Source organism: Hyposmocoma kahamanoa, unplaced genomic scaffold, assembly GCF_003589595.1.
Source record: "Hyposmocoma kahamanoa isolate Upper Pololo Valley unplaced genomic scaffold, ASM358959v1 99858, whole genome shotgun sequence".
In the NCBI taxonomy this organism is placed as follows: Eukaryota; Metazoa; Arthropoda; class Insecta; order Lepidoptera; family Cosmopterigidae; genus Hyposmocoma; species Hyposmocoma kahamanoa.
Genome location: NW_020656064.1, coordinates 1 through 14,168, shown reverse-complemented (window position 1 = coordinate 14,168; position 14,168 = coordinate 1). Strand labels below are relative to the sequence as shown.

General features: G+C 35.9%; 1 protein-coding gene across 1 annotated transcript; it reads right to left on the bottom strand.

Moving 5' to 3' along the window:
- Positions 1–188: 188 nt before the first annotated feature.
- LOC113239307 (integrator complex subunit 1-like) lies at positions 189–13,630 on the bottom strand (the record flags this gene model as incomplete). Its single annotated transcript, XM_026476227.1, has 7 exons — positions 189–369; positions 2,530–2,606; positions 3,635–3,839; positions 4,797–5,002; positions 5,855–6,008; positions 12,801–12,953; positions 13,452–13,630. Coding segments are annotated over 7 exons (1,155 nt in total), but the record flags the coding sequence as incomplete, so codon positions are not given.
- Positions 13,631–14,168: the final 538 nt, after the last annotated feature.

Sequence of the window (14,168 nt, the reverse complement as noted above, 5' to 3'; positions counted from 1 at the left end):
TTTTTTATAGTAACCTAATTTATTTATGATAATTGTAAGTAAACAATGGTTATTAGTTAACACGCTCGCGTATACATATTATACTTATTAATGTTTTAGTTAGTCCATAAGTTTTCATTTAAGTGAATTGTAAATTCTTATGAGACATATTCAATAAAATAAATATTTCCGTTCATTCCTCCACTCACCAATACGATATCAGTATGATCAACATCGGTCGTTGTTGCTACGTATTTAGCGAGAAACGCGATGTAAGCCGCCACATGTTGAGGTATGCACTCGACGAGACACGCGGCTCGGATGCGGACTACAACTTCTTCGCGCACTGCCTCCCAGTGATGGAGCTCGAGAAGAAGGTCCAGCCACTCACTGTGAAAGGAAGAATCATAAAGATTAGCTTTATAGTTTTATCATTTGTCATTGAACCACAGAACAATAAATACAGTAGAAGTGCTTAGTTTGTATGACACGTGTGCGAATAGTATGCGAAGTTTCTACATACTGAAACTCAGTCCGCCATTGTCGCCTTGTACGTTATGGTTGTGTCAATTATCACGCGCAATGTTATCATTAAGTCTTATTTTATTTATTTAAATAAATTTTCAATTTTCTGTTTATGGTAATATTTTTTATGTTACAAGAAACAAAAGTAAACTTAATAATGCTGCAATAAATTCGCTTCTTTATTGGAGAACTAAATAAACATCTCGAATTCGTCGTCGTTCAGCTATTGCCCGCTAGATGGCAGCACATTGATTGAAACTACAATATTAAATCAATACGTCGTAACTTGCAACAATAGGTCTTGAACCTTCAACGACAACAGAGTAAAGTTTTATTATATTAACAGTTCACAATTCGTTATGCTCTTTAATTTTTAATTTTTTTAATTAGACACCACGACCAATCATTGCCAAGATTTCATAGTGGTTCAAATTATGAATTTGTGAGTTTTGGCGACAGCGGTTCTGATAGTAGTCGAGGGTTAAGGCACTTCGATTGGTTTTTTTCTTCCGTGAGTTTCACCACCGACATCAATAAATAAGCTTTAAGTAGTAATGTGGTCTTTGTATGTCCACTATGATCTTCATGTCAAATCAAAATCAAAAACATCTTTATTTCCTTGGTAAACAAAATTACTCTTAAAATCTTCAAATTGTGTATGGCCTTGGACATCTCGGTTGTAGTAAATTGAGTTAACGTAAACCACAATTTCCGAAATAAGTTAATGTATTTGTAGTGTCCGCTCCTACAAGTAATAGCGTATTAGTATGTGGCTCGCCTACACGCCACCACTTGCGTCCGAGTTGACGGTTGAACACTGATTGGTTGAGATAAGAAAAACTGCTAACGTAAACTACTAACGTAACGTAAACTGCTAACGTAAAAAACTAGTCTTAAAAAATCGTTTAGGAAAACGAAAAATCTATGCGCTATATGTAATGCTACATGTTAAAAAAAGCTTGCAACGTTGTGTTGATAGCAAAAAGCAAAAGTAGACCATTAAAGGTTTCAAATTAAGTAAGTTTATTTGTAAAACAAGAGTCATATTTTTATTTCTAAAATTATTATTAACATTAACGAATTAATTTGTTTAGTAAATATAAATGGTCAGACTAGAAACTTAGGCACGTTGTAAAAAATGAATTTACCGAGTACAGAACTGACCAACGCTTACGCTTAAAGTAAGCTTATTTTAAGAAGCAAACTTTTTAGGTACTTTTCGTTTAGACCTCTACTGATTGTTAAAGTCAAAGTCATATAATCATTTATTCCATAGGTAAAATTTTTCACTCAAAAACGTTATTTTTTAAGCTACTGCTCGTCCACTACGCTGACTTCCCTGAGAAGAACAAGCAAGAAACTCTAGGGATTGCTCTTTTCAAATAAACTTAAATGCTACTTTGAATCAAAATTGTGTGGAGTCTAGACTGTTGTTGTCTTGATGACTTTTCAGTTAAAATACTTTTAATGTAAGTTTTAAACTTGGAAAATGATCATCTTAAAATATTCTCCGGAATCTTATAGTAAAAACGTATACAGTTCCCCATAAAAGAATCGTTTGCCTTAGTTAAACGTAAACGTGGTACCATGAGTTTGGACTTAGTTCTAAGGTTAATATTATGGATATCTTCTTTCTTATTGAAATTATGTATATTTTTACGGGCATACAAAATATTTGAGTAAATATACTGTGATGCTACAGTCATGATACCAGTCTCCTTAAACTTTAGGCCCCTTGACCCCCGCACACTTCACACCCGCACATGTGACGTGTGCGCTCGAGATAAATCATAGGCAACCCACATATACTACAGTACTGATTAAATTAAAAAAATAAAAGTATAGAATATAGATTTGAATGCTTATCTGTGGCCGATCGGTAGGGAAGCAAGTTGTCAACTGACGTTTTGAGCATTTACATGTGTAATAAGTAGGTTGCTATGTAACTTGTTCGGTGCAAAAACCGCACCACCTGATTAAGCTACAACCCGCAAGCTGAAAGTTTATATTTTCTTTGCAACTTACTCTGGGCTAACATCAGCGTTATAATCCATTTCCGTAGTTTCTTCAGCTGACGTTTGGGTGAGCACCAGTTTCAAGCCCTGTAAGAAATCAGTTAAATAATAATATGAAACTAAATCGCTCATTCGATAATAAAGTGTAAAAGAAGGAAAGTAACATTTTTTAAGGAAACTTACAAAATAGATATAAATAAAACAACGTATCATTTTAACTAACCAGTAGTAAATTTGACTTTTTGTTTGATATAGAAAGAGATTTTTTCTTCAGCTTCCTAAAAATGTTACTTTTCCAATTTGTTTTTTTATCATTGATACATGGTGACATGGTGGGATATATACATTGAAATGAAGCGCAAGCAAGGTATATCCAGGGCCAGTGGATAAATAAGATGCTAGTGGTTATATCAATTAACTTGTAATTCGGGAAAAAGGAAATAAATAGAATCCCAAAAATTACCGACATAATTTTGGCATAGTCAACTTTTTTGGTTAAACGCGATTTGTCCATGAAATTGAAGAAAATTTATTAGTTTTTTTAGTTTCATGTAAGGATCATTGCATTGGAAAAAAAAATTGGGAGAGCATGGTCTAATTTAATAATATGTTATTGATTTTGTATGAAAAAACTTTTTATTAAATTTAATCAACTTCTACTGATGTGTGAAATGATCCTTACATAAAATTGAGTCGATCAGCACTATAAAAAAAAATTAATTCATTTAATATTCAATTAATATTCATTTTATGGACAACTCACGCTTGACCAAAAAACTGACTCTATCAAAGAGGTTTTCACAAAAAAGACTTAATAGTTCCTAAGACAGTGTTCCTGTATCTCCTATATTTCGGATTTTCTGTAAAATCCCGATTAAAAAAACACACTGTATAACACAGATTGTAAGTTTTTCGTTTGCCTTTCATTCGACTAATGAGCGCACTAATGTGAGCTCCTTTGACCCGATTTAGATCGGCGCGGAGCGGAATGAAAGCGAATTTTTGTAGCGGCGACCCGTATTTTCGGCTCGTATCTAGTCGGTACGTTAAATAACTGACATAAAGCGGATTATGCTACGGTTTGAGCCTTTCGGTTCGGGGAGGAGCAGGCATACCCTCTTGGCGCTGGCGCGGGTGGGCGTGTGCGCGTGCGCCAGGCGCTGCATGTAGTAGTGCAGCACGGCGCGCGCGCCGTCGGCGCTGTCGGCCACGGTGCGCCGCAGGTGCGCGCACAGCTCGCCCGCCTTGCCCGCCTCGGCGCCCGCGCCGCCCGCGCCGCCCGCCGACAGGAACTCGCACAGGCACTGCACGGGCAGCACGCTGCGGACAACGCCGACGCCGTTACCGATCGTCTACCGTACACCACACGGGAGAGGGTTGCAACCCTAACACAAATGTATTAACGTGAAGGTACAACAAGTAAAGGGTAAGTAAAACTGTAACAATAAAAAGGTGTATGTAGAAAACACTCCCTAACTTGACAGTTATTGAATTTTAGACACTTACTCCTAAACGGGCTGAATTATGCTGAATTACAGATACTAGTAATTCGCTTATTACGATTGATAAATGATTATATTATTATGATTAAAACTTCGAAAAGGATCAAAAATTTGACGATTTGAATTATGTAGCTCTGTGGAACGATGGAACGCAACAAAATCAGAATGAGAGGGAAAGAATGGAACAATTCAAAATTTTGAATTTAAATAGGAGTAGAAGAAAAAACGATACGATACGAATGGAGAAAGGCGATACAACAAGGTGGGATGACGATGTAAGGAGGTTACCATCACGTACTGAGTTGGATTAGGCAATATTAGCAAACATTGAAAGGTGATAGATCGGTTTGGTGTACCAGTTGCGCATTGATCCCATGGCTTTTAGACTACAACCTACTTTAAAGAAATCGTTCGTTCTGCATGCGAAACACAGTTTAATCCCTGACATCTTCATGGCAAAATTATTTTTTATGATTAAAACTATTCCTCTACAGACGTCGTGACTGGAACACTAATAATAATCATAGCTCATAAGTTCAAAAACTATGTTACCATCACAACCTCAATGGTCCGGGTCGATTCTCTGAAGGACCAATTAGGAAATGACTGACACCCAGACTGAAATCACTTTAGAATAGTTCTAGAGTCACAAACCCCGAAAAGAATTCCATTATTCTACTATTGATAGTACAGCGTAATCTCTACTTTCAAATCAAATTTTGTGAACAAAAGAAAAATCCTTTCTTAAACATTTAATTTAATTTAACCAATTAACCTGAGTTCCAACTGGTCATGTCTTAAGAGCTGATGGAGCCACGGCATAGCCCGTCTGGTCCCGTGGCGTTCCACGAGATCCAATAACAGCGCTGGCTGCCTACACAGCAGCTTGCCCAGGCGCATCTGAGAGCTTAACTGTTGGAGAGTCTCCAAAATTGACTGAGGTGGTTTTCGTGCAGGTCCTAAGGGATCTAGGGTTGTCAACTGTAAAAAATGTTGTTACTAATTAAATTATTATTGTAACATTGATTATAATTAATATTACTTACTACCATCATCTAATGATGATCATGTATGATGATATTATTTGTGAAATAACTCGACTATAGTTCATTTCACAGTAAAATGACAGTTCATTGCACAAAAGTGTTGCCAGTGTTGCTTGCGGGCAGCTAGAGATTGCAGTCGATAAATAGTCGATCGACTACCGACTGAACATTGGTCACGCTTATCGAATAAATAGCCAAACTTGTTCCATTTGAATCATCCTCGACCCACTATTCATCCAATTACTGAGCACATGTTCATTTAAATTATCAATTTTTGTAAGCTCATACATACATACACTGTATTTAGAATTATGTTTACGAAATATGCAAAGAGACATATTTTAAAGTTTTTCATTTTAACTCAGTATAGATAATAAAATCCGGCTATTCTTGTTAAAACGATATTAGTAGGCCTACTGTCAAAATAAAGATGAAGGCCTTTAGTAATCATTAGAACGTCGTAACATTGACAATTCAGTAATTTTTGGCAATTTTTTTTATCTCCTTTCACAAACTATCGATAAACTACCGACAACAACTAAATTTAAAGTTTTATGAAATCTGGCAACCCCACAAATGTAATTTTACTCCGTCGTCAAAAAAGACACTACGATGCAATTTTTATTTTCTTCCCTGACAACCTTTTTTACTAACATAGGCTAGAAGTTCTGTAACTCACATTACTTAGGCAATGTCTGAAATATTTCTTTTTTTATTTGTTTTGATTGATTTGTTTCACAAATAACCCTGTATTGAAGGGTTGACGACGATGATGATGGTAAAATACCTGACTGAGCAGCCGCGAGCTGTGCTCAGTGATGGGCAGCTTGGCGTTGCTTGCCGTGGCCAGGTGCGTCTCTAGCTGCAGCACCGCTGCCCGCTCGGCCTCCGCCCGCTCCGCTTCTGCTGCCGTGCTGCCGTTCCACTCGATGCTTGGCTTGCTGTTGCAGGCAATACGTTAAAGCTCATGTGGTAGCAAAGCATAAATGAAAAATTACAGGGGATAGGTGGCACTACGATCTGCCTGCGTTGCGTATTTGTCAACTCTCATCCTCAATATTTTAAAACACGTGGGCAAGGCAAACTAGAGTAATAATTTTCAATAAATGGTAATTTATTGAAAATTATTTATAATTTATAATTAATTATTAATATTTATATGGTAATTTATTTAATTTCGTTTGGTAAAACAAAATTAAATTGTTACAAGAACGTACTTTTAAAATGCAATTGACTAAATGGCTTTTCACACATTGCTTCTATAGTAATAAAGAATGCTTGGAATGTACAAATTCATTACATTAATTTGAAAATATAGATAATAAATATTAAATTCCATTAATATTTGCACATCTGTTTGCAGGTTGAATACAATGTGCGTACCTAAATTTACTTAAGAGGGAGCAGAGGAAAAATTCCTAATCTTCGATTTGATTTTAGAGGGGTATATCCACTTTAAAGTTAAAAATAAAATATTGTATGAGTAACTACACGAGATATTCAAGCATAGACATTAATCACAAACATAAAACAATAAAGTTTCCTCGATAGATAAAAATCACGAAATGACCTCTAATTTTCACATTTTTTCGATTATCCTCGAAATGCTACAGGTTATTAGGACAAAAATTAGATAATTAATTATATTTATGCATGATCGACAACTGTCACTACGGATTTTTTAAAAATAAATCCCTTTAGTTTTAGAGTTATTCCGCTAAAACGAATTTGGTACTTTTAATGCGCAAAATTCAACATCTCCTGTCGCATGTCACGCGAACTTCAGGCATATATTTGTCTCACAAATTTGGGCGGAGCCAACGTCAAAACTTTTTTGGCATGCTCCCTCTTAAGACCTATGTAATTACTGTATTCTGGCAAATTCGTATTCTATTCTATTCTATCGCTAGGTTCACCCTTAGAGGATGGAAAAAAATAAAGGAATAAGGGTTCAACGAACTTCACGTCTTGGGTGCACATTTTATTTTATTCATTCATTTTATGTTAATTCTGTAACTGTGTCAAAGTCAAAGTCAAAGTCAAAGTCAAAGATTATTTATTCCATAGGTAAAATACATTTACACTTGAAAACGTCACATTTAAGCTACTGCTCGTTCACTACGCTGACCTCCCTGAGAAGAACGAGCAAGAAACTCTAGGGATTGCTCTTTTCAAATAAACTTAAATGCTATGGAATACACTTTGAATCAAATTTGTGTGGATTCTGGAGCCATGTCGTCTTTCCATACATCTTTATCTAACACGTAGTCGTGTATTGTAATAGGGGTTAAAGTATGAAATTGCCGATTTGTACTGAAAATCTAAATTGTTTATTTTTTACATTTTTAACAAATTTATTTAATCAAAATAGTTGCCATTATTATCTATACATTGCTGCCATCTAATGGGAAGGTTATTAATGCCTTTGCGATAGAACTCCGACGATCTAGACTGCACAAACTGTGTGAAAGCATTTTGTACTAACTCCTGGGAAGAAAACTTCTTGTCACGTAGATAATTGTCCAAATCACGAAAAAAATGGTAGTCCGTTGGAGCAAGGTCTGGTGAATACGGAGGATGACGAATGGTTTCTAACTGCAGTTCCTGAAGGGTCAAAATGGTTTCTCGTGCTGTGTGAGGTCTCGCGTTGTCGTGGAGCAATAATGGTGAAGATCGATTCATGAGTCGGGGCTGTTTTACTGCTAGTTTTGTCAACATGGTTCGGAGTTCGGCACAATAGACATCTGCCGTTATTGCTTGACCAGATAGGAGAAAACTATAGTGAATAACACCATGCTGAGACCACCAAACAGTTACCATTACCTTTTTATTGGTAAGTTTTGCTTTAGGACACTGTTGTGGCATTTGACCTGGGGTCAGCCATTGCATTTTTCTTTTCCGGTTATCATAAAGAATCCACTTTTCATCACATGTTACAATTCGATCCAATATTCCTTCATTTCTGTACCGGTTAAACAAGGCAACACAAGTTTCAACACGCGTTTCTTTCAGCAGATCAGTCAAATCATGAGGCACCCATTTTTCGTATTTTTTTATTTTATTGATTTGACGCAAGTGAGTCAATATTGTGGGTAAGGTAACGTTAAACCATGCCGCTAATTCCTGGGTAGTTTGACTAGGATCGGCTTCCACTATCTCTCTTAATTCATCGTTATTCACCTGTGTGGGCGGTCTTCCTCGTGGCTCGTTCTTTAAGTCGAAATTTCCGTCACGAAAGCGTTTAAACCAAAATCGCACGGTGCGTTCATTAGTAGACCCCTCTCCAAACGCAGCATTGATATTGCGGGCTGTTTCTGCCGCGTTAGTTCCGCGTCGGAACTCGTATTCAAAAATCACTCGAATTTTCGCAGTATCCATCTTTCTTGTCTAAATTGAATAACAAAAACAATTGAAAGTCGATATTCAAATGTTTCAAATTTAAAAAAAAAAAAAATCACAGAAACCATTTGAAAAAAGTTTCATTCGAAAACCTCAAACCATGAAGATTCTATGAAAATTCAAAGAACCTATTGCAATAAAACGGCAATTTCATACTTTAACTCCTAATACTAACAGAATAGATCGCTTGTAAGTGTACTAACAAATGGACTGTATTTTGTCTGCAATAAATGATCTTTTTTTTTAACAACTTTTTATTAAAATAACCGACTTCAAAAGTTCGTGTAATACACCTATTTGCCAAGTTTTATTGACATCTGTTTACGGAAAGTGGGCGAAATCAGATTCATTCCCTAGTTTGCCACCTTTAGAGGTTTAGGTGGTGAATCGAAGCAATATTCCACCTACTTTCCAACAAAAAAAGAATCTTCAAAATCGGTTCACAGTTTTACAATATACCGGGTGGAACAGAACGACCGACAAAGCGGAAAACTGTGAAGAGTCTTAAATATGTACTTAATTGTACTGAAAGTCTTTTTGCTTTAAGTGTAATAGTTTCCGAGTTATACAATGATAAAGATTTGCTTGAAAAGTCTGTATTGTCAACCGTACATCATAAAACACAGCTGTTTGGAGGCAACTACCGGGAGGTACTCAGGGCAAAAACTTTGTAATTTAGTAGATCGTTGACCTCCGTCGTTGATCAGCACCCCATCAGTCGCTTTCTTTGATCAACCACTTTCTTTGATCGGTCATCATGTGAATGATGATTAATTACGCGGGTATTTTAGTGTATTACTTTGAGAGTAATTAACACCCCTAAATTGCGTGTTTGACGACCCAATATTTACATTTACCGAAAAAATGCACCTCTCATAGAATCTTCGGGAAACATGTTGTTTCTAAACCTTTGTAGGTAGTTTATGACAACGCATAGTTGACAGGGTCATTTAGACTTCACTTTTCTTAGGTTGTTGTCAACTTAAGAAAAGTGAAGTTTTCTAAATGACCCTATCAGGAGTTTAACTCATATTGCCTGCGTCATAAGATAAGACTAACTTAAATAAACATAACTAAATTAAGTAAACACGTTCTACAACATGCGTCAAGTACCTACTCAAATTACAATAGTCTCGCAACCCTTAATCCGGCCCTAACGTAAAATAGTAAATTGAGGCAGCCAATCACGTCAGTAGAAATTTAGAGATGGACACTTGATAACTGTTATCTGTTTTTGCTAGCATAATGGGGAGATCGTTTTTTTTTGTACTAGTCTATTTATGAATGCATTTGGAAATAGTTTTAATTTACACTACAAGAATTTACTAACTTTAAAACGAAGAGTTCATTCTATTGATATCAACATTTAAAACTAAAATTTCTGTTAACTTGAGCTGTGTAGTTGAAATTTTATTAAATGTAATGTAAAAATAAATAAATCGGAGGATCTTGGAGGTCTGCAGACCACCTCCACGTTTCGCTTTCTTATTTTTGATTAAATTTGATTATTTATTACAATTCATTATACGACCTGCTTTTAACTTTACTTTTACTTTTAAATTGCTCATGGTACTTATACCAGACAATACGATTATTGCGAAAGTTATTACTTTATCATAATTGTCTTTTTAAAATTAACATTTCGATATTTAATAATCAATGATATTCGACGCGTAGGCCGCCGCCGCGCGCATCTCTTTGCAGAGTTGCCAATTAAGCGACTTTGTCCCTTTATGTGATGATTTGAAATCAAAAGCGTCTTTTATTTCTAGCGACAAAAAAAAAATTGGTATTTTTGGCGCGTATTTAATTAGGTTTAATCGTTTATAATTTAATATTATTTTTATCTTAGTATTCAGGAGTCTTTTACCTGTACTGGGACCATTCTGTTTAGTGATATTTGCTTTAGTCTAGTTGGTAACACTTTTTCATTCATAAATTAGTTCAAAATGCCTGGTTGTATGGTAACTCGTGGTCTCATGTTTTTCTCGTGTTTACAACAAAAAAACGTTTACTTGTTAGTTTTTGGGTTGTGACAGCAACTTATTGGAATAATGCCGTTATTAAGTAGTGTTTGTGTTAAGCAAGTAAAATGTATTAGTGTGTTTGCGTGGAAAACCACATCGGCGTATGACCGGCACACTCAGGAATGTGTCTGGAATGTCTGCAAGAGTAAAGGGGACGTGGACAAATCGAACATCATTTTAATTTAAAGTAAGTTCAATGTTTTTTAATTACCTATTCAAGTGAGAGCACTTATTTCTTCTGCGAGTGCCAATGACACGAACGCCGCCTGTGGGGCAGTAGATGTACTAACACGATTGATTCGCTTAGGGTTGTCGCACCGCGAAAGTTTTAAATCTGGACGAATATTTTTCAACTGCTCTGATTTTACATTTAAAGTAAATAAAACTCATGTATGTTGGGTTCTCAACGTGATATTTTCGGCTTTGTCGGTCGTTCCGTTCCACCCTGTATACAAAACTTGGGAACCTTTTTTGAAGACGGTTAAAAATATATAAAAAGAAATAAAATCATCAAAATAAATTTCAATTATGTATTGACCATGTTGATCTACAATCTTTTGCCATCTTTCGGGTAATTTTCGCCTTTCATAAAAATTCCTGTCTTTACCACGATTTGGAATATCTGTATTTTCAGGGACCGATACCATTAAACCTGCTACAGTACCGGTATTTATATGCTAGCGTTTATTTATAAAACTCAAGGACACACATAGAGATGATAACAATTCCCTCTGGAATCCTGGATGTTTTATTTAATTTTATATTATGTTGTATATCTTTGACGTGTAAGTAGCAATTACCTTACTACGGTAGCGTAATTAAAACTAAAAATTTAATTATTAAATTTCTTTTAAATTTTTTAAGATAAATGCCACGATGTTTGACCACCATGATATTTTTGTGAAATTACTCCACTACTTTGTTAAAATTACTAATACAAAGATTAAGTTAGAAAACGAGAAACAACTTAGAAATAATTCCTTCAATCCGGCTGGATTCGAACCAACGTCTTCCAGCAAACCGTGCCAGATACTACGCCAACTAAGCCACGGAACGAACTATAATAAAAAATAAAAATAATAAAATAGTTTATTCAGTAACATAATGTACAGAGAAAACTAAAGACTACTTATGCGATTTAATGTAAAAATAACACATGTACCTGAACTAGGAAATTCCTGTATTTCAGGTAAAAAGTACTACTAATTATAAAACGTGGATACTATTAATATTATAAATACTTTTTAGGAGAATCTTATGAAATAAAATTAAACAATTAAAGAATAAATTGCCAATCAAGAAAAAAAAAAATTTACACTTATACAAGACAAAATTTATTTTACGATAATAAATAAATTCTCTGTATCCTCATAGGACATATTTTGAAGAGCTTCTTGGAGAATTTTCTTTACCGTGAAGCAACAGAAATTATAAATGGAATATTTGGCGTTTAATTTATTGTACAAAAATGGTCCAAGAAACACAAAAAATCTTGAAATAAAAGTATGTTTTGATGATATAATTTTGGGGCAGACAATATCTTTTCGTCTTTTATTAGTGTTTTCAGTAATATATGGAAGTAATACGTGCTGTTTGAGGACTGTGGACTTAATAAATAATTGCCTTACAGTTAATACTTTACATGACTTATACAGATGGTCAGTGGGGTAACGGAAAGGGCGGTAGGTAGAAACCTTTAGGACCGCTCGCTGGGCTCTTTCAATGATTAGTAAAGTAGTTTTAGCTATACCACCCCATGATGTAATGCAGTAAGTAATTAATGATTGGCATAATGCATAATAAACTTGCCTGATTATTTTAAAATCAGCAGAAACGCGTAGTTTTTTAAACACAAACATTAACTTGCGGAGTCGGGCGCTTAGTGCTTCGATATGGTGTTTAAATGATAGGTTATCATCTAATATAACACCTAAATACTTGATCTTGTTAGTAATAGCAATGTCTGGACATTTACACAGGTTGTTAGTAGGTTCAAAACAATGGTGAGCATATAGTTTAGGGTTAGATATAAATGACTTTGATTTCCGATTGAACTAGCTGACCTTAGGAATTTTTTCTATGTGCTTGTTGCAGATCAGTTTTTGGTTATTAACCATTATTTTTTGCTTTTTACTTTAATCATTCCGGGATTTAAAAGCGAGGTATTATTCGCTCTATGTGCATCACTCGAAGTTAAGGTAAATAATACTCTGCACATTCCGGTAATCACTACCAAAAGTATCACTACAGCAAGTGATATGCAAAAGTAGTTCTTATTATACTCAAAAGAAAGAGGAAGTGACTCACCCCGTAATACAGGTCTCGATCAAGGCTCGTAACGTAGGGTAGGTGGTGGCCGCTCTCTCGGCGAAGCCCTGAGGGTTGTGCGCCGCCAGCATTACGAGGAGCAGCCACGCGCGCCAGTACAGGGACGTGATGGCCAGCGGCGGAGGGGTGTATCTGCACAGGGTTACTACTTATTCATCCAAAACGTAGTAGAAAAAGCTCGAGTTATAACGTTCAGGGAACAAATCTGCAGGCAGGGAAGTCCATTCCATAGCCATATAAATGTTCCCACATTTATATAGCGTAACGCTTCGTGCGTGTCTTTGAAATATCCACAACATAGGGGTGGAACCCCAGCCTACACCTAGTCCCCCGGTGATGGGAAGGGGAAGGCGGAATTAAATCGTCTAATTCTGTCATACACTCTCCGGAATATATCCTGTAAAATACCGATAAGCGGTATCTGTGGATGCTGAATGAGGAGGTTCCGTGTTTGATTTCTGGTAAGACCAATTTGGGAAATGAACTTTTCTAAATTGGCTCCGGGTTAGGTAATCTGGGAAGTGCCCCAGAGTAAAGTTCCTTGCTCTGGTATTCATAATATAGATAATTCACTACCACGGCAACTATAACGGAGTACCGAAATTATATACAACACAAACAAAAACAAACCCAGCAGGCAAAGTAATGTTGTCAGGCGGGTTGAAGTGGCACAGCTGGAAGATGTACTCTGCTATCTCGAGCTTCCCCCCTCCCACCTGCAGCGGGTTCTCTTCTGGGGGTAACGCGCATGCACGGCGCACCAGCTGTTCTACCAGCTCGAATACTTCAGCTGGTGCCACTGGAATATCCTGATAACAATTCAAAACGTTTTAAATTTATTGTCAACGAATGCAAGTCTGTCCCCATCTTGAGATGTTAGTACTGCTCAAGATTCGGATTTGAAGATTATATTATTATAAATCGTTTCAATTATTATACAGAAAAAGTAAACTAACAGGTCACTGACCCTACCATAGACAGTTTAGTGATGTCCAATTAATTTAACTACAAATCAGTCAATTAAAGGAATGCATCGATAAGTTGCAATAACAATTATTTTTGAGGTCCCATCGTCACGGATGACTGTACCATCTTAGTCAACCGTGACCATGGGACTTGTAAAGGGCCGGAAATTTTGGATTGTTTGAAAAAACAAATAAATGCGTTTTAAATCTGGAAAAATGGTTTTATTTCCTGTGTAACAACCGCGAAAACCTAAGAATTCGATAATTTTAGTTCTTTTTTAATCATTAAACGTTTCGTAACTATCATAAATTTGCATTTTTTAAACAATAATAAATTTATAGGCGTTTCGCTATGACGGAAAAAAATAATGGTCACGTTAGG